The sequence below is a fragment of the Musa acuminata genome, unplaced genomic scaffold (assembly GCF_036884655.1).
Source record: "Musa acuminata AAA Group cultivar baxijiao unplaced genomic scaffold, Cavendish_Baxijiao_AAA HiC_scaffold_985, whole genome shotgun sequence".
NCBI classification, from domain to species: Eukaryota; Viridiplantae; Streptophyta; class Magnoliopsida; order Zingiberales; family Musaceae; genus Musa; species Musa acuminata.
The window spans coordinates 1-20,910 of NW_027021203.1; the positions used below are offsets into that span (position 1 = coordinate 1).

General features: G+C 42.7%; 1 protein-coding gene and 1 pseudogene across 1 annotated transcript; both read left to right on the top strand.

The window, feature by feature from the left end:
* Positions 1-6: 6 nt before the first annotated feature.
* LOC135665332 (probable protein phosphatase 2C 59) lies at positions 7-3,528 on the top strand (annotated as a pseudogene).
* A 13,644-nt stretch (positions 3,529-17,172) lies between these two features.
* Positions 17,173-20,532, top strand: LOC135665331 (uncharacterized; the record flags this gene model as incomplete). The annotated part of the gene is made up of 2 exons (XM_065177182.1): positions 17,173-18,234; positions 20,222-20,532. Coding segments are annotated over exons 1-2 (1,373 nt in total), but the record flags the coding sequence as incomplete, so codon positions are not given.
* Positions 20,533-20,910: the final 378 nt, after the last annotated feature.

Genomic DNA, 20,910 nt, shown 5'->3' on the forward strand with positions numbered 1-20,910 from the left:
CGGGGAAAAGATCTTCGATGGAAGACTTCTATGAGACGCGAATTGACAGCGTTGATGGAGAAATTGTTGGCTTGTTTGGGGTCTTTGATGGTAAAATTTCTGCAGTATTTTGTTGTCTTTGTTATGTTTAGAATGTCTTATCTTTTTTTTTTTTTGTATTTGCAAATTTTTGGTAAAACTGACATAGAAAACCCATTCATTAACTTGCTTCTTTCAATCCTTTTCTAGGGTAAATTTCTCTCGTGGAGAGTTGCTTATACATTCAATATCCTAACGTTAGACTTTGATGCTTTGATGAGTGGTTATGTAGGTCATGGCGGTGCCCAAGTAGCAGAGTATGTTAAACAAAACCTCTTCAGCAACTTACTCAGGCATCCAAAGTTCATTACCGATACAAAATCAGCTATAGGTGGTGCTGATTTGCATTTTGTACTATGAAAGAGCTTTTAGAGAACAATAATATTTGGCTTATGAAATTCATCTGTGCTGTTACCTTCAGCTGATGCATACAACCACACGGACGCAGAATTTTTGAAATCTGAGAACAGCCAGAACCGAGAGGCGGGTTCAACTGCATCAACAGCTGTCCTTGTTGGTGATCGTTTGCTCGTTGCAAATGTTGGGGACTCTAGAGCTGTCATATGTAGAGGAGGAGATGGTAGGCCCCTCATCCTTAAATCAGTTCTCTTATCATCAATTATGTGTAACGGATTTCTGTACTTAATCTAGAACTAAACCGGCTCAATTTAGATGGAGTTTACTGCATTTTTTTTTACTAACTGTATTCTGACAACCCAACCTATTTAAGAGCAATATTTAGAATGTGACACCAGTGACATCTAGGTTCTTAGGATATATGTAGGTTCTAGACCAACAAAGTTTTTTGGCCTTCTCTTGATCCTGCCAAATGCTATAGTAGCTCTGTGTGTCTCTGGTGTACTGAACACATTGAAACAAATAATCATATAGTTTCAGATTCTTCAAAAATATAGTAATATAAAAAAGTATAGACAGGAAGGAGAAAGAGAACATATTCCTGTTTGGATTCACAGAATTTAAGCCTGAAATTGGAGAATTGAACCTGCGAAAAAATCTTCAGAAATGGCTGAAACTGCACACTTATGGTGATAAATGAGGATTTAAATTGTTGATGATGGATGAGGTGCTAAAGTTCATTACGCTCTCGTATTGCATGTACTCTTTTTGAAATGAGATTTGAAGATTAATAGTTTACTAGCAAGTTAAACAGGATTGGAAACTTAATATTAAGTTATCCAATTTTTACACAGCATTATTTAAAGAATAATAATCACTTTTTTATGCTACTTCTATAAGCCATTGCACTTAATGTCTTTATGACTTATCGATGCTACAGTGGTTTCATAGCTACATACTTTTGGTGAAATTGTATACTAATAGTTTAGTCATGTTATCTTGTCTTTAATGTATGATCTAAGAACTATTTTTTGTTCATCGCTTGAGTGTTGTTCCTTGATGAAACTTTCCATTTAGCGCTGTACATAGTAGGTTTTGGTACCACTTTAGATGTATGACATGTCTTGGAATCTACAAATGGGATTTTTATTGGTGTGATTTATTATTCTACGGTCTTTTATCCTCCAGTCCACATTTTGTTGGTTATATTTCTTGCATTCTGGAATTGACCCTTGTCAAAACCATCTAATCGTAGACTTCGACGATCGGGAGTTTAACTATTCACGCCAATGACAAAACAGGATGACAATGGAAGTTGATGTTTCCTTAATCCTGAAGCTTGTCATAAGCATATTTCTCCATTATTTGTTTTGTTCAGTGTTAAAGAATATATTTTTTATATGGAACTTTAGGTAGATATTATTGTGTCTCCATTATTTTTTCTTGCCAAATTTACATATTTTTTATCAAAAATCATCCCTCATGTATGTAGAGCTTGGTATTTAACATTTTACATATTTCCATAATCATTATCCGTGATCTACCATTTGCTTTTGTTTGGATGTTTGCTTGCCCATTTGTTCATCTCATGGTTCAATTACTATATGTGGTCATCTTTAGTTTGAGATTATTGCCTTCTAACTAGATTCAAATTTCTGATTGATTTATGAATGGCAATAAACAGTACTGTGTGGTGCTGTTGACATACTTGTTGTCATTGAATCCTGTTGTTTATGTTTGTTCTTATGCCCGTTGAGGTTGTTCTGTATTCTTTATAAGATATCCATGCAATCTCTTCTCATTTCAATTGATTGGGTCGAAAAATCAATCTAGAATTTGTTGCATCACTCGATCCAGTTATCTTGAAAATTGTAACTAATAAAGACTTTTTATTTAGCATATTAAAAGCTGCTTGTGGTTCTAATTTTCGTTGTTTTTTTTTTCCCACTTTTTCTTTGTTAAATCGAGTTTGGCATCTCAACTTGTGCTCAATTAATACAAAAGTTTATGTATTCTATGAACCTCTTGATACAAACATCTGATTCTTGGTTTTTCAGTGGCATCAGTTGCAACAAGTCCTTTTCTGAGGCAAACAGTTGTGCCAATTTCTTGTAGAGCACCCATTTTACTTGCAAGTTCTGTTTCTTGGTTCTTACAATATATTGCAAAAGCAATTTTCTGATCATGATAGAGTAGTTGACCAAACGAACTTCTGGGTGCTTCATAATTTAGAGAAAAAAGTCTTTTGTTCCCCATATGGTAAGTTTTGCTTCTAGTTTGTGCAGTAGATTGCAACGGCAATTCTTCTGATTGCTTGGTAATTTAGAGAAAGAAACCTTTTGTCCCTCGTGCATCATGGTCAAAAGCCAGTTCTTGGTACTTTGAACAACAGAGACCTGGCAAATCAACCTGTTGTGGTACTTGGTTGATGTGAGCTCTCATAATTAAACCAATCACTCTATTTTGATGGTGATAATATGGAGATGATTTTCTCTGGATGTGCTTGAAGGTTCTGTTTTTAACAAATTCAGTATCTGAAATAGAATACAATCACCAGAATCTTGTATTGAATTATTGATTGAGCCTCTTAAAAGTTTAGTTCTTTACTAGGAACTCGGCTCACGCTATTTTTTGTAACTTTTGCAGCTATAGCTGTCTCAAGGGATCACAAGCCTGACCAAACAGATGAGAGAGCAAAGGATTGAGGATGCTGGGGGCTTTGTAATGTGGGCTGGTACTTGATCTCCTCCATCATTTTTTATCAGTTTAGATCATTTCGTTATATAAATACTGATCAACTGTAACTGCAGGGACATGGCGTGTCGGTGGTGTTCTTGCCGTTTCTCGTGCATTTGGTGATAGGCACCTGAAACAGTTTGTTGTCGCAGATCCAGAAATTCATGTTTGATCTCTGACCTATCACTTTATTCCTACAATGTTATTGTCTTCAAGACTCGAGACATATCATCATCTGACAGTAATGCCTTTGACTGCTTCGACTACTGTTGAATGCAGGTGGAAGCGGTTGATGGATCTCTCGAATTCCTCATCCTTGCAAGTGACTGATTGTGGGATGTTGTCACGAACGAATGAGGTATACTTTAAAAGAAGAAAATAACAAAAAACAAAAAAAAAAGTAGGTACCTGAAATATCATCTCCGAAGATTGAACCCTTTCTTTTTCATTTGGTTCCAAATTCAGGAGGCGGTGGTAGCTATTGTCAAACCCCTACAAGATCCAGAACAAGCAGCAAAGAAACTGTTACAGGAGGCCTATCAAAGGGGTAGTTCTGACAACATCACTTGGTGTCGTGGTACAGTTTCTTGGCTAGCCTTGATAACACAACCGAGCAGCAATAGGTACAAATTGTCTGCTTGATCTTTGTTATCGCTTTGTTATCTGTAATGGTTTAGTGGAGTCTGTATCATGCTGTTTTCACTTTTGTTAGAATAATCAATAAGATTGTTTGGTTAGAGTGCCTAAATTTCTTCCTGAATAGTCGTTTATATATACATACCATTTTTACCATTTGGAATTTACTCCTGCAATTAAAGTAGCTCAAGTTTGGTAATTTAAGCCTCAAGGAACAATTTTGATATGCCCCCTATGAAAGCAAAATGAGACCCATGAAAGAAGGTCTCTTATTGAGTTTGTATTATAAATGTTGGCAGGAAGATTAGTTTCACATGGATACAGAATTGAAGTGTCTAATGATACATAGTGGAGTTTGATTGTGATAGTTTCCATGGTAACTTTGACCATTTTGACGTAGATTCAAAGGTAAAGCCGTATAACCATTCTTCGTGATTGATCCATCAAAGGGTCATGCCCATGTCTTATCTAGCGTGGCAGATGCGCGGATGTGTTTGAATAGAATAGAATAGAATAGAATCTAACCTATTAATTTGTTGTTTGCGCCCATTAACAAAAATTATAGGTCCCATGGCATCCAAGAAGGATAGGAACATCGAAGTTACTTTTTATTAACCCTACACAGTTTGCCTCGTGCAAAAGAGTCTACCTTAGCCTTCATATTCTCCTCGTCTGTTGTCGACACAACCTTTCTTGACTCGGACACAAAAAAAAGGAAGAGAAAAATAAACCAAAAGAAGGCTAATGGAGTTGGGGACAACGACCGATGGAATGAACAAGTTGATCGAGTATGGTGCCTCTCTCTCTCTCTCTCTCTCTCTCTCCACACTAACCGGTTATTTAATGCTTTGTTGTCGTCCGCAGCCCACTGCCGACGACGCTTTCAGCAGAGCAGCGAGAACAGAAAAAAGGAGACGAAAAGTTGGTTCACCGGGGAAATGGAGGAGGGTGCCGAAAGCGGCGTTAAGACGTGGATCCTGGCATTTCTCTTTTGTCGAGGACAGCCGTAGAGATGCCACAACGTCGAAGCTGCTGCCTCGCTCCTCCAATTTACTCCTTCGCCCTTCCCTCTCCCTCCAAATTTGCTGCTCAGCTTCTTCTCCTCTTCTCCTCCACCACAAGGATTCCTCTCCGAGCCGACCACCTTGTGAGGTGTGCTTCTCTTTGCTCCTCTCAAGGGAATCCTGTGGCCTCCACTGCCTTCGTCTTCAGTTCTTGATCTCCGCAGCCATGGGCTCCGAGGCGGTCGTCGTCGTCGTAGGTGAATTGCCTCTGCTTCCGCCCATAAAGACTGCGCCGACGCGGGACAAGCCCGTGGAAGGCCGTCCCGATGCTGCCGAAACCGAAGAGGAAGAGTGCGTCACACCAAAAGGCGGAAGAGACCGTTCTCAAGCCCGTCCTTGTTTGTACGCCGGCGAAGAGAAAGCCGAAGCCGGCGAAGAGGGTACCGCCGGCTCCTTCCATGGAATTCCACGCCGTTACTCCCGATCTTACCTCGGTCTTCCTTCCTCTCCCTCCCAAGAAGAGAATTCGTGTAGTTTGATCTGAAGTTTCTTCACCAATCTCCTGTAACTCCTTCTGTTCCCCTTCTGTTTTCCCGTGTGCCTGGTAAAAGATTTTATTTCCTTTTATTGTTTTCTTTTCTTCCTTAGACGAAACAAAGACCATCAAGCACTTTGTGTAACATGAGGAGAACTGTCCTCCACATCATGCTGCAATGTGTACATATATCGGACAGTTCTCTTGGGTTCTTGCTTTTAGTCGTTCTGCAATCTAACACCGTCGAGGAACCCAAATTACTTACTGTGTCTTGGGATGCAAACTTGTGGAATTCCCTCATAATAGTTGTTACGGTCCATCAGTGTCTGTGCAGAGACAGATGGGAAGTTAAGGTATATCACATGATTCTAGATCAGACAGTACCTCACAACCCTTCTAAATTTCTGCATCTTGTTAAGAATCCAGCAGGTAGAAGGAAGAGATTCCTGTAGAAAGGGCACCATAATTTTAACTTTTATGGCCTAGGAAGACACACCTTACGAAGATTGCAGGCTAACGAATCACCAATATTTGTTTCTTTAGGGTGCCAAATGAGAACGAATAGTGTCCAATAGCTGGTCCTGTTTCTGCAATGTTTCTTTCGTTTCCTCTGCAGAAATCAACCTAATGTGGGTGAGAGCTGGGTACAGTTTGAGATCCAAGTTATTAATTCATGTGTACAGTAAGTAAATGTAGGAGATGGCAGAACATATGGAGCTGGTATCATAATGTGATGGAGGGAGTGACCACATGGATGGCAATTAAAAGCTGCAATCTTAGCAAGTGACATAGTGTCACGGCCTTAGCTGGAATTGCCTAAGGCGTGAGGCATCCTTGCGGCCAAAGACGCGAACTTAGCTTGCGTTGTCTAAGTCGCGGGTCACCTTTGCGGCAAAGACGCGAACTTAGCTTGCATTGCCTAAGTCGCGCTTCGCCCTTGCGATATTGCTCCGCGAGGATCAGCCCACTTGTAACCTCTCGCAAGTCCCGAAGGACCTGTAAAAGAATAAAGTTGATTAGTTCGAAAGAACGAGCGGCGGACAAGTCCCGACATCTCGCGAAAAGGGGAAGCTTTACAAGCAATTCAGCGAGCACCTTGCGTGCACAAGAGAAAAGAGGGAGAGGGGGAAAACAAGGGCTTTAGAAGGTTGAACGAACAGCTGCAAGCCCACAAACAACCACTCACCTGGTCCCGGGCGCGACAACAAGTTCCCATCAAGGCAACTTGCGAACTTGCGAACTTGCGAAAGAGTGTTCAACGCCCGGTATATATCCGAAGCCCCATCCAGCCCTGTGCCACCCGGGGGGTTCAAAGGGGCTGAGATGGCTGACGTTTTGGTGAGCATAGGCAGATTCCAGAAATCAGCCCGCGGCACGCGAAAACGGAGCTGTTTTAGGCTGTTTTGCTCGTTTCGGTGAGCGATCGCTTTGTAACGCTGCAGCTTGTTCGAACTTACATTTTTACAAGCAAAATAACCCAAAACTAAGAGAAAACATGCTGTCAAACAGCTGTACATGTAGGTGTGAGCGACGAACGGTTCGTTGAACGGAGTTGTTGCGAGTGCGCGACGATCGTTCGTGACATTCTCCCCCACTTAAACTGTCGACGCCCTCGTCGACGCTTGTTGGTAGTTGTTGATGATTTCTTCTTCATGTCGCAAGGCGTCTTCAGGCTCCCAACTGGCTTTTGTTCGGGGAAGCTTTCACCACTTCACCAAGTACTTTATCTGCTTAGCTCCGTTGGGTAGCTTTATCTTGCGGTCCGCCAGAATGGTTTCAACTCACTTCTCGTAGGAGGTTGTGATGGGAGGTAGCCGAGTTGGAACACTTCGGGAAGCATCTTGCGGGTCCAAGTGGTAGGCTTTTAGGTTGCTGGCGTGAAGAACGTTGTGAATTTTGAACCACGCCGGCAGCTGCAACTTGTAAGAGACGTTGCCTAACCTGCTGATAATTGGGAAGGGCTCTTCATACTTGCGCACCAATCCTTTGTGGACTTTGTTCCTAAAGAATTGGAGTGATGCCGGTTGGAGCTTTACCAACACCAAATCGCCAACTTTGAACTCTTGTGGTCGCCTTCCCAAGTCTACCCACTTCTTCATCATTTTTGCCGCCTTCTCCAAGTAAGCCCGCGCAATATCTGCATTTCGATGCCACTCTTTTGTGAAATGATAGGCTGATGGACTACTCCCAGTATACCCAATTGCCATGGTGTGCAGAGTTGACGGTTGTTGTCCTGTGATGATCTCGAAGGGGCTCTTGTTGGATGCAGAGCTCCGCTGCAAGTTGTAGGAGAATTGGGCAATGTCCAACAGCTTCACCCAATCTCGTTGGTTGGCACTCACGTAGTGCCGGAGATATTGCTTCAGGAGTGAGTTTATCCTTTCAGTCTGGCCATCCGTGTGGGGGTGGAGGCTTGTAGAGAAGTATAACTTCGACTCCAACAATTTGAATAGCTCGGTCCAGAATCTTCCCAAGAACCGAGCATCTCGATCACTAATGATATTGTGTGGGACTCCCCAATACTTCACCACAATCTTCATCATAAGCTTGGCCGCCTCCTCTGCTGAACAGTGTAGGGGAGCAGCAATGAAAGTTGCATACTTTGAAAACCGATCGACCACCACGAGTATCAATCCAAGTCTCCCTACAAGTGGCAAGCTTGATATGAAATCCAAGGAAATGCTCTCCCACGACCTTTCTGGTACGGGCAACGGCTCCAAAAGTTCCACCGGCTTCCGCTGCTCCACCTTGTCTTGTTGGCAAGTAAGGCATGTTCGAACATATTCCTCCACATCAGTCCCCATCTTCGGCCAGTAGAAGGCCCTCTCCACGAGAGCCAACGTTCTGTGAATGCCTGGGTGTCCAGCCCAAAGGGAATCGTGACACTCTTTTAAGGGTTCACGCCTCAAATTGTCCACTCGGGGAATATAAACTCTATTCCCTTTTGTGTAAACGAGTCCCTCCTGGACCCAAAATCGTCGTGCCTTGCCTTCTTTGATGAGCTGCATTAGGATAACTACTTGGGGGTCACTATACAGTCCATCCCTGATTCTGGAAAGGAAGTTGGAGTGCAACTGACTTGCTTGGTTTCCGCCCTCCAATTGGGCGGCATTCACACGCTCCACCTTCCGACTCAATGCATCGGCCACGACATTTGCCTTCCCAGGCTTATACTCCATTGTCATATCAAATTCAGCCAGGAAGTCCTGCCAACGCGCCTGCTTTAGGGAGAGCTTCTTCTGAGTTTGGAAATAGCTCAGAGCGATGTTGTCCGTCCTCAGCATAGATCGCGATCCGAGGAGATAGTGTCGCCAAACTCGTAGACAGTGGATCACTGCTGTCATCTCCTTCTCATGCAATGGATACCGCCGCTCGGTCTCGTTGAGTTTGCGGCTCTCGTAGGCCACCGGATGACCCTCCTGCATGAGTGCTCCCCCAATAGTGAAGTCTGAAGCATCTGTATGGACTTCAAAAGGCTCCCCATAGTTTGGCAATTTGAGCACTGGTTCTTCTATAACAGCAGCCTTCATATCTTGGAATGCTATTTCACATTTGTCAGACCACTTCCAAGGCTGCTCCTTCTTCAGCAACTTCGTTAGTGGGGTTGCACGCTTCGAATATCCCGCTATGAAGCATCGATAATAATTGACGAAACCAAGGAAGGATCTCAACTCTAGCACCTTCTTTGGAGTTCGCCATTCTGCAACTGTTTGCACCTTCGACTTATCTATCCGAATGGTGCCATCACCGATTCGATGTCTCAAGAATAATATCTCAGTTTGAGCAAAGTAGCATTTCTCCCTTTTCACGAACAAAGTGTTCTCCCTGAGAACCTTGAAAATCGTCTGAAGGTAATTGACATGCTCCTCAAGCGTTTGACTGTAGACGACGATATCGTCCAAGTAGATGACCACGAACTTATCCAAATACTCCTTGAATAGCTGGTTCATGAGAGTGCAGAATGTGGTCGGAGCGTTGGTTAAGCCGAAAGGCATCACCAAGAACTCAAACGCTTCATACCTGGTCACACAGGTAGTCTTCGCTTCGTCGCCTTCAGCAATGCGCACCTGCCAATACTCCGACCGAAGGTCGAGTTTTGAGAAATACTTAGCTTTGCCCAATTGGTCGAACAAGTCCGCAGTTCACTTAACTGCTTCCTGAGTTCTGCCAACTCTGGCGGGGGCATGCGGTAGGGTGGTCTCGCTGGAGGCTTCACTCTTGGCTCCAGCTCGATGCTGTGATCCATGCCTCTGCGTGGTGGAAGAGTCTTCGGTAACTCGGGTGGCATAACGTCCTTGAACTCTTTCAGGACGTTCGCCACCGCAGCAGGTTCTTGAATGGCCTTCTCGTTGAGTGGCTTTAGCTTCATAGCAGCCATGAATGTCAATTCGCCTTTTCGCACCCTTTTCTTCAGTTGTAATGCCGATATGTGTCAGGGCTCCTTGGTTCCTCTCCGAGAGATGGGAACCACACAGGGGTCCTCGCCTCCCATCATACATAGGGAGTTCAAGAACGACATTGGCACCAACTTTGCCGGGTGCATAAACTCCATTCCAAGGATCACTTGGAAGTCATCCAATGGCACGACCATCATGTTGGTGTTCCTGCTCCATGTCCCGATTTTGATGGGAACACCCTTCGCCAACCCGGAGATTCGCTTGGCCTCCGAGTTCACCGCCTTCATTCGGCTTGGGCTCTTCTCCAATATCAACCCAAGTCGTTGTGCTTCTCGATCGGCTATGAAGTTGTGGGTAGCGCTCGTGTCCACCATTGCACGGGTCGTTTGGCCATTTAGCTTGATGTCCACATACATCAGCTCACTACTTCCTTCTTTTTGTAGCTTTGTTTTGATGTTCTCCCCCACTTGACCCCGCATGACGTTCAACAAACGCATTGCTCCCATTCGGGGTCCTTGCGACTCCTCGTCATCGCTGTTGGATTCAGAACTGCTCGAAGTAAGAGCAACAGCTTTGCCCTTGTCCGATCGGGGGGGTTGGATGGAAGCCGTCAAAGCATTGAGTGCTTGTTTTTGTGGGCACTCTCTCACCATGTGCGGTCCTCCGTACAAGAAACATCCTTTAGGTTTTGAGGTCTTGCCTTTCGGGTTTGGCCCTTTGTGGGAACTCTTCTTCTTTTGTTCGCCCCCGAGCTCCTTCCCTTGAGAATGTTTTGGAGGGCGATTGCCTGAAGATTGTTTCCTTCTCCCTGGGTCTTCGGAGGAAACAAAGTCGGTGAGTCTTTCTGCAGTAGCAATTGCCCCGACCACATCGGTAACATTCCTTCGATTTGGCTCCTGTTGAACCCATGGCTTCAAACCATCGAGGAAGCTGAACAACTTGTCCTTCTCGGACATGTCCTGTATGTCCAGCATTAGTGCAGAAAATTGTTTCACATAGTCTCGGATGGTGGTACTCTGGCGGAGTTGTCTCAACTTCCTTCTTGCGACGAACTCAAGTCCTCCCATGTGTCGACTCGACACCGGCCTTGTTGGATCTCCTCCCAACGGGTTCGCCACCAAAGTTTCGTATCTCCGTTCAGATACATTGTTGCTATAGAAACTTTGGTATCTTTAGAATCGGGCCTCGTAGCTCGGAAGTATTGTTCCATGTCGAACAGAAAGTTCTCGAGCTCTTTGGCATCTCTGGCCCCTCCATATCCATGAGGCTCGGGTGCCCTCAAATTTTGTGGCAGTGCAACGCGGGTGTTGCTTCCTCCCGCATTTAGTGTTCTTGCGAGCATGGCCACCTTTGAAGTGAGTTCCGCCACAACATCCTGTAAGTGTTGCACGGAGTCTTTGGTGTCATCAGACAGTCGGTCGACTAGGGCCTCGACCTTGTCGATCCTGGACTCCGCTTCCTCTTGCGAGCTCTCTACCCCAACTAGTTTTTGTTGGCCATGGTAGAGTTCCTCCATGCTCGCTTCAAGAACATCTAGGCGGGTTTCCGCCGTTGTGAATCTCTCTTTGTGACCCAAATTATATTGTAGAACTTTAGGAGCGCCGCGTGGCACATGAACGCACCCAGGAATGCCGATGAGGACGGCTGCGGCGGCGTATGACAGGCTGCGGCATTTTTACATAATTTTCCTTGCAAAGTTCTACAATATAATTTGGGTCCTTACAAATTAATATAATCACTACAAATTAGTTTTTGAGTCTAATAATAAATCTTTAATGTCTTAATAGTCAAGTAACAAAGTTTAAATAAGAGTTTCAATATATACATATATTATTGATTTTAAAATAGAAACGTCTAATCAAAACTTACCATCTCAAGTAACAAAGTTTAATGATTTTTTCACTATCTATTGATCTTATTGATAACTAAGGCTCTTAATTCAAATCAATTTTTTCATTTACTTGGCAAGTTAGATATCATGGATAATGTCTAACAGAGGGGAGTGCTCTGAAGGATCACACTAAATCTAATAATTAACTACTATTTTCATATGATGTCTGAAATGGTAATATTAAATGTAATTACTTATTGCCATTTTCATAAAAATATATGAAAATGATATGTTTTTCCCTTTATTGTAATACAATAAATATATATATATATTTTCATGGAAAGAGTACATGAATATGGCAATCGGTCCTCGAAACATTTCTCTGTTTCAAACGAGGAGAGTTGGATATCTTCTCACACTAAGAGTCGTCATCCTTCCCTCTTACTTCTCTATATAATGGACAATAAGTTGGACTCTTTCAAATCTCTGATCGTTGGAATGGATGATGGTACGCTCAATAGCACCCATAGCACCAACCTCGGAAGTAGCGGTCGTCCCCTTCCCGATAACTTGCTGGCAGAGATCCTCTCCTACCTCCCAGCAAAGACCTTCTTTAGGATCCTCTCTGTTTGCAAGAGCTTTCGCCAGCTCTCATCAGATTCTCATTTTCTCCTTTCACAGTCGTACCACAACAATGTCATCTCCGGCTTCTTTCCCCACGACAGCGCCTTTTCTGGAGCCTTCTGCCTCGTTGACCCCTACGCCGGTGTGCCCAGAAGCAGCCTCGAATTCTTGTTCCGCAAATGCAAAATCGTTGGGTCAGCTGGTGGCCTCGTCTTTGTGTTGCATAAGACAGATGGTGCCTTATTCGTCTACAACCCGGTCCGTGGTACTCGGTGCCAGCTACCCTCCCCGCCGGGCAAGTATTGTAAATGGGGTGGCATCGCGGTGAGATTCTTGAACGATGGAGATGGGGTGACGAAAGGCTACAGGTTGGTCTACCTTTCACGGCACTCAGTAAGGAGCAAGTTGCACCGCTGTCAGGTCTATGACTCGTCTGCGAGGGTGTGGACGATGGACAAGGAACTCGACTTCGGTTGGTTGGAACTACATTTGGAGCACCCGGTGATCTGCGACGACGTCGTGTTCTGGGCATCGTCAAATTCGTTCTCGAACGAGATCGACCAGTGTGTCGTCGCCTTTGATGTGAGAAAGGAGCGCACGCAGATCATCCCTCTGCCGAAAGAAGCAGCCGTCGCCCGCTCGGACACGATCGGAATAGGCATGTGGGAGGGGAAGTCGCTGTGCCTAATGCATTACGAAACGTGTACTTGGGTGATCGGACTGTGGCTGCTGAGGAAGACAAACGACGGTCCGCCAGGATGGGTGAGGGCGCATGAGGTGAGCTTGGGCCAGTTAGGGTTCAGGAAACCCCGCAACGTGAGCTGCGTCGTGCTGAGAGAGGTGGCGATGACCACGTCACTTGTTTTCACCGTAGATAGCGAGGCATATAGCTATGATATAAATGATGGAGAACTCAAGAAGCTGGGATGGCTGGGATGCAGTTCCCCATTGATCCCTTACTCTAATACGCTTCGGCCATGCGGTGAAGAAGAGGAACTGTTCGTAGATAAGAGAAGAGAAGTTGAATGAAAATTTTTGTCTTTCATGTGTCCAATGCTGCGATTAAATATCATGAAATAGAGGGTTTTTTGTTAGTAGAATTTTCTGTCATTGTGAATGAAACAGCAAGAAATGATTTCTTGGGAGACAATATTAAAATTGTTATGAGAAGGTATAACATGTCATAGACAAATTCACTTTGACTTAGTAATGCAAAGTAAACAGGTTGTGCAAGAAAAAGTTCACATGTCCTGAAAGAGAAGAGGATTGTTTAGTTGATTCATATGCATGAATGCATGCATGCGTTCCCTGTCGAGCAACAACATCTTGTCATTCTGCAACTATAACCGATCTGAACTCTATACAATCTTAGATAGACAACATCTTGTCTATATAACTTTTTGGGATTTGTTCGATTTCAAGAGAGGAGAAAACGAATAACATACTATTAGTGTACAAAAACGAATTTATATGCTTTGAAATGTAAGAAAAAAAAAAGAAATATGACATACTAAATAATACTTACTGCATGCTTTGAGTCATAAAAGAAGTCTCTGCATTATTCTCATCTTCATCTTTTTTTTTTTTCTTCTCTTATTTTTTTGCCCTTAATTGCCAATAAAAGAGGTTAATTCTGAGCAATTCAGTGGTCAGATCTCAGGATGTCTCGTCCGGCAAGAAAAGGTACCGAAATCTTGAATCAAATGGGATGATGCTAAAACCCCGAACACCAAGTAACCTCTGCTTCCTTTTCCCTTTCTTTTCTCGGCAAGTTAGATGTCATGGATAATGTCTTACGGAGGAGAGTGATTTGATGGATCACACTAAATCTAATAATTAACTATTGTTTTCATATGATGTCTGAAATGATAATTTTAAATGTAATTACTATGTGTCATTTTCATAAAAATATATAAAGAACGATATATATATTTTTAATTTATTGTAATACAATAAATATGAAATATATATAGTTTCATGGAAAGAGTTGATGAATATGGCAATCGGTCCTTAAAAGAAGAAAGCTGTGTCGATATATGATGCAGAGAATGACAAGAACGTGTGTATATACATCCATGCAGGCACGGTGGTGGGACGCGGAAACTTCAACAAGAAAGCTGAAAGGGAGGTGCGGCGGGCGGGCGAGCGAACCACCACCGCTTACTTGGCATATAAATCACCGTCCACTCTCCCTCCTTTGCATCCAACCAGCACTGGCAACAAGAAGGAAGCCAACGACCATCGCCATGGCTGCCTCCACCACAAAGTTGGCCGGCCATGCTCACCCTTGCGGCAGTTGCCTGCACGTACGCTGCCAAGCATCTGTTCACTGATCAATCTCCCTCCCTTCTCTCTCTTCCTCTCCTCCTCTTCTTCGTATTCTCCCGCTCCGGCTCCAATGGCGCCCCTCCCGGCCCCGTCTCCTTCCCTATCTTCGGAAACTGGCTACAGGTCGGCAACGACCTCAACCACCGGAACCTCGTGGGCATGGCGAAGAAGTAGGGTAACGTGTTCCTGCTGCGGCTCGGGGTACGGTAATTACCCCCTTCCCTCTTGGACAGTCGTATTCTTTCAAATCTCTGATCGTCGGAATGGGCGGTACGCTCAACAACACCCATAGCATGGACTTCGTTGGTCCGATGAAGCTGGGAAGTCGCTGTGCCTAATCCATTACGAAATGTGTACTTGGGTGGTGTTTTCACTACTTGCTGAGCTCCATCATGCTGAGTGACGTTACTTGTTTTCACTATACAAAGTGACATTACCCACCGTTGATTCCTTACTCTAATACGCTTCGGCTTCGGCCATGCGGTCAGGAAGAGGAGCTGACTTTTTCCTTTTTCCCTGTCATATATATATGCATTACCGTAGAGAGACAAAAAATAGCATGAAAATTTTTCTTCGGTTTCTCTTTCTTAGTGTCCAATTCCTGCTTGCTTGCTTGTAGTATAATGAAATTATACTATTTTTTTAAAAGGTATTATAGATCAACATAGAGATTATTAGAGTAATGTGATCAAATGTTTTACTTTCGTAAATATTCCAAAGTATAGATATCTTAATGTAATTTTTTTAAAATATAAAAATTAAAATATTAAAAATAAATAATTACAAAGATTAATATGTAATTAGACCTTTCGACAAAGCCATCAAGAGAGCATTGGATATGGCATTAGAAGAGCCTATTTGAAAGATCTAATTGGCCATTGGCCATTTATGTCCTCGTGAAGCAAACCATCAAGCATCTACAATTGACAACCTTAGAGAACCTAATGATGAAATGTTCTATTTCATCATTAGAAGAGCCTGTTGATGTAATGTTCTATTTCCTAGCAAAACTGCATCCAAATTATGCAAGTTCTTGCACAGTAGAAACTGTGACTGGGTAGACAAGAACACAGTCAAGCTGCATAAAAGAAAAGGTTACTGCAAGTCCACGAAGAACACGAAGAAGACTATTCAAAACATACAATGTTTTACTGCTACGCAGAATTCCATGAAGATAGCCACCGGCCATTATCAAGGACACAAGAGAAACGACACCTGCAGGGAATACCTTTCCAGACTACTTGTTGCGAGACCCCATTACAGCTAGAAGAGTCACGGACGTACCTGATAAGTAAAACAGGCAGGTTAAGTAAGCATAAGGAGAAGGGGGAAAAAAGATAGATATAGCCGGTGTTGAGCAGAATAGCCATGGTAGAACCCCTAACCCCAGGGATGATGCGTATAGAGGTCGTTCTGGAAGCTGGGTGTACACGTGACACAATAACGCAGCCGATACCCCTCCGGCAACTAATGACTTCTGGCTGCCGCTCTTCACACATCCCATTACACCGCCGGCTGCGAGGATGCCAATGGGAGAAAATAAATGTTTAGCCTTCCAACGGAGGAATGCTTGTTTCGAACACACGTAAGAATGAAGCAGAAAAGGAAATCTGCTGTGGTTTGCATGTCTTATGGGGATAGGAATGCCCATAACCCTCGTGGCTCCATACAAGATATGAAGTCCAACCTAAAATTTTGGATCCATTAACATTACAAGATCAAGTATGGATCCTATATCTCACCCACCCGATGATACATAAATTAGAATGTCCGATCTGAATCTTCTTAGGTACGGGTCCTCCTCATTTTGGATCCAAAAGCTTATCAGATTCAGACCCCAATTGGATTTTCAGTCGAGTATGGCCCCAACAAAAAACATCCCTATTTATAAATGGTAAAAAGTATGTATGTATGTATGTATCACAAAAAAACAAATCGCTTACGAAACTCAGAAACAATAATGAGCACATATAGCTTGCAGAGATAGACAATATGACCAAAATATGATTTCTTGGTGATGTTGAAGTACCAAAATAAAGAGAAGAACGTCTACACGAGCTGCTAACGAGGCATGCATCTTTCAACGTGTGTGTCTTCGCGTTGCACTCAACTCATGTCAAAAAAAAGACCAATGTTAAGATAGATAGATAGATAGATAGATATACATAGATATATATATATATATATATATATATATATATATATATATAGAGAGAGAGAGAGAGAGAGAGAGAGAGAGAGAGAGAGAGAGAGAGAGAGAGAGATAGAGAAATAGATAGATAGATATATACATATATATACACACATATATATATATATATATATATATATATATATATATATATATATATATATATATATATATATCTATCTATGTATATATATGTATATATCTATCTATATCTCTCTCTCTCTCTCTCTCTCTATATATATATATATATATATATATATATATGTAGACAGAGAGGGATAGAGAGACAGATAGATAGATAGATATATACATATAAATATAAATATATATATATATATATATATTGATATGTGTATATCTTGATACATATATATATATCTACGTTTAAAGTGTGTATATATATACACAGTGAGATTTCTTATACAGTTTTCGAATCTAGATTTCTTGCTGCAGCGATGAACCCTCCGCTCGAGATCGGCATCGTGGGTGAGGAGAAGCCCGTAACCGGAAGCTGTCGGCTTCCCGACGACTTGCACGAAGAGATCCTGTCCTACCTCCCCGCGAAGACATTCTTCAGACTCCAACCTGTCTGTAAGTCCTTCCACGAGCTCTCGGAAAAGTCTGATTTCCTCCATTCACAATCAGATCTCTGCAAAGCCGTCTCCGGATTCTTCGTCAAGATCCGCAATGCCTTCAATTCCTTTCTCCTCGTTGACCCCTACGCCGGCGTGCCAAGAACCTTTGGCAAATTCTTGAGCAAGAACAACGGCTTCATCCTTGGGTCAGCTGACGGCCTTGTCTTCGTCATGCACGACAACCGCCGGGCGGCCACCCGTAGCTTATATGTCTACAACCCGGCTCGTAGGACTCGGTGTCATCTACGCGCACCTTCGGACTTGTGTCCGGGGGGTGGCATCGCGGTGAACTTCATGAACGATGGGGACATGACGAAAGACTACAAGCTGGTGTACCTCTCATCAACCTGGGTGTGGTACTCGTTGCGCCGCTGCCAGGTCTACGACTCGGTGGCCAAGAAGTGGACGATGGACAAGCGTCTCGACTTTGGAGGGGGCGCAATAGATTTGGATCACCCGGTGGTCCACGACGAGACCATATTCTGGGTGTCGGCGCGGGAAACGTGCAGGATGATTAATGCGTACGTCGTCGCCTTCGACCTGAGGACTGAGTGCACGCAGATCATCCGACCGCCGGAAAGAATGAACATCGATCCCTCCGACACCATTGGGATCGGCAAGTGGGAGGGAAAGTCGGTTTGCCTGATTCATTACCGTCTGTCTTCTCGGGTGTTCGCTCTAGAGCTGCTGGAGAAGAGTAACAACGGTGGGATACGCTGGGTGACGGCGCATGAGATAAGCTCGGACCGGATGGGGTTCAAGAAACCACTCAACGTGCTGTCCACCATGCTGTGTGAGGTGGCGACGACTACGCTACTTGTTTTCGCCACACATGAAGATGCATACACCTACAGTATAAGGGATGGAGAACTCAAGAAGCTGGCATTGCAGGAATGCCATTTACCATCGTTGATCCCTTACTCTAATACGCTTCGGCCATGCGGTGAAGAAGAGGAACTGTTCGAAACAACCTGAAGAGACTTTTTTTGTTTGTTTGTATTTCCTATTATGTATACATTCTCGTAGATAAGATAAGAGAAGTTGAATGAAAAATGTTGTCTTCCTTGTGTCCAATGCTGCGATTAAATATCATGAAATAGAGGGTTTTTTGTTAGTAGAATTTTGTGCCATTGTGAATGAAACAGCAAGAAATGATTTCTTGGGAGACAATATTAAAATTGTTATGAGAAGGTATAACATATCATAGGCAAATTCACTTAATAACGCATAGTAAACAGGTTGTGCAAGAAAAAGTTCATATGCCCCGACTAAATTAGAATGAATGATGCAAGCATATGGAGGGATAATAAATAAGTTTGGGACATTGAGGGATAATTAATATGTTTTTTTAATTATCACTAAAGAACCTTTACCACCTCGAAACAATAATCTCCTATGTCGATAGAATATTATCTTAAATATTGGCTAATTGTAAAAAAATTTTGCCCATGAGAGATAATTTGGGGAATAAAAGTTCAATTAAGATTTTAAGAAGAATTTTATAATTTAAATTATATAATAATATTGGTTAAAAAAAAACTTTAGTCGATCATCAATAAACATACACCTATGATGAAAATGATGAAATTAAAATCAGTTGGACCATTATGATATTCCAATATCCACTAAATAATTCAATTGTATAGTCATCTAGATTGAGTCTTTTTACCAAAATTTATAGATCTTAGAAAATCTTAAATTTACTTATATTCAAAAGGTATGAAAAGTTAAGATTAGAAATTATATGTAGAGTAGGCCAAGTTTGAGCAATCGATTCATTCCAAAAATTGGAGTAAAAGACACCACTTCTACCCTAATTTGAACATCTTTGTGACAAATCTCACTATCTTCCCAAATACGTTGGATTTTGCTTTCGTCCTACACTCATGTAATTCACAGTAGGATAAGATTTGGTGTTATGATCACCCTGCATTTGTCCATTTTATCCTAATCATAATCTACCATCTCAAATTAATTTATCTAAAAATGGTTTGAAGTGGATTGATCGTTAAGACTCTTAACTAAGGCTCATATTAGCATTCTTAACTTGGAAGTCTTTAATTTGCTCGAGTGTCAAAGGTTCTTTTTTTCAAGATTCCTTAAAAATTAGCAATTCCATAAATTAAAAATACCCTAAAACAATCAAAATGAGTAGTCAAATAATCCCTCGCACAACTATTCTATCTTTAGCATCCTTATGTTTATCTGAAAATTTTGAAACTAAAAATGGCTTCTTCTTTTTTCAGATGATTATTTTCTTTATTTGAATTAGGAAAAAGTAATGATCCGAGGCAACGTGAGCAATTTAATGATATTTTCACTATCTATTGATCTTAGTGATAACTAAGACTCTTAATTCAAATCAATTTTATCATTTACTTGACAAGTTAGATATCATGGATAATGTCTAACAGAGGGGAGTGCTTAGAAGGATCACACTAAATCTAATAATTAACTTCCATTTTCATATGATGTCTGAAATGATAATATTAAATGTAATTACTTATTGCCATTTTCATAAAAATATATATGAAAATGATATGTTTTTCCCTTTATTATAATTCAATAAATATGATATATATATATATATATATATATATATATATATATATATATATATATATATATTACTTATTGTCTCTATATAATGGACAATAAGTTGGACTCTTTCAAATCTCTGATCGTTGGAATGGATGGTACGCTCAATAGCACCCATAGCATCAACCTCGGAAGTAGCGGTCGTCCCCTTCCCGATAACTTGCTGGCAGAGATCCTCTCCTAACTCCCAGCAAAGACCTTCTTTAGGCTCCTCTCTATTTGCAAGACCTTTCGCCAGCTCTTATCAGATTCTCATTTTCTCCTTTCACAGTCGTACCACAACAATGTCATCTCCGGCTTCTTTCCTCACGACCGCGACTTTTCTGGACCCTTCTTCCTCGTTGACCCCTACGCCGGTGTGCCCAGAAGCCGCCTCGAATTCTTGTTCCGCAAAGGCAAAATCGTTGGGTCAGCTGGTGGCCTCGTCTTTGTGTTGCATAGGAAAGATGGTGCGTTATGCGTCTACAACCCGGCCCGTGGTACTCGGTGCCAGCTACCCTCCCCGCCGAGCAAGTATTGTACATGGGGTGGCATCGCGGTGAGATTCATGAACGATGGAGATGGGGTGACGAAAAGCTACAGGTTGGTCTACCTTTCACGGCACCCAGTAAGGAGTAAGTTGCACCGCTGTCAGGTCTATGACTCGTCTGCGAGGGTGTGGACGATGGACAAGGAACTCGACTTCGGTCGGTTGGAACTACATTTGGAGCACCCGGTGATCTGCGACGACGTCGTGTTCTGGGCATCGTCACATTCGTTCTCGAACGAGAGGATCGACCAGTATGTCGTCGCCTTTGATGTGAGGAAGGAGCGTACGCAGATCATCCCTCTGCCGAAAGAAGCAGCCGTCGCCTACTCGGACACGATCGGAATAGGCATGCGGGAGGGGAAGTCGCTGTGCCTAATGCATTACGAAACGTGTACTTGGGTGATCGGACTGTGGCTGCTGAGGAAGACAAA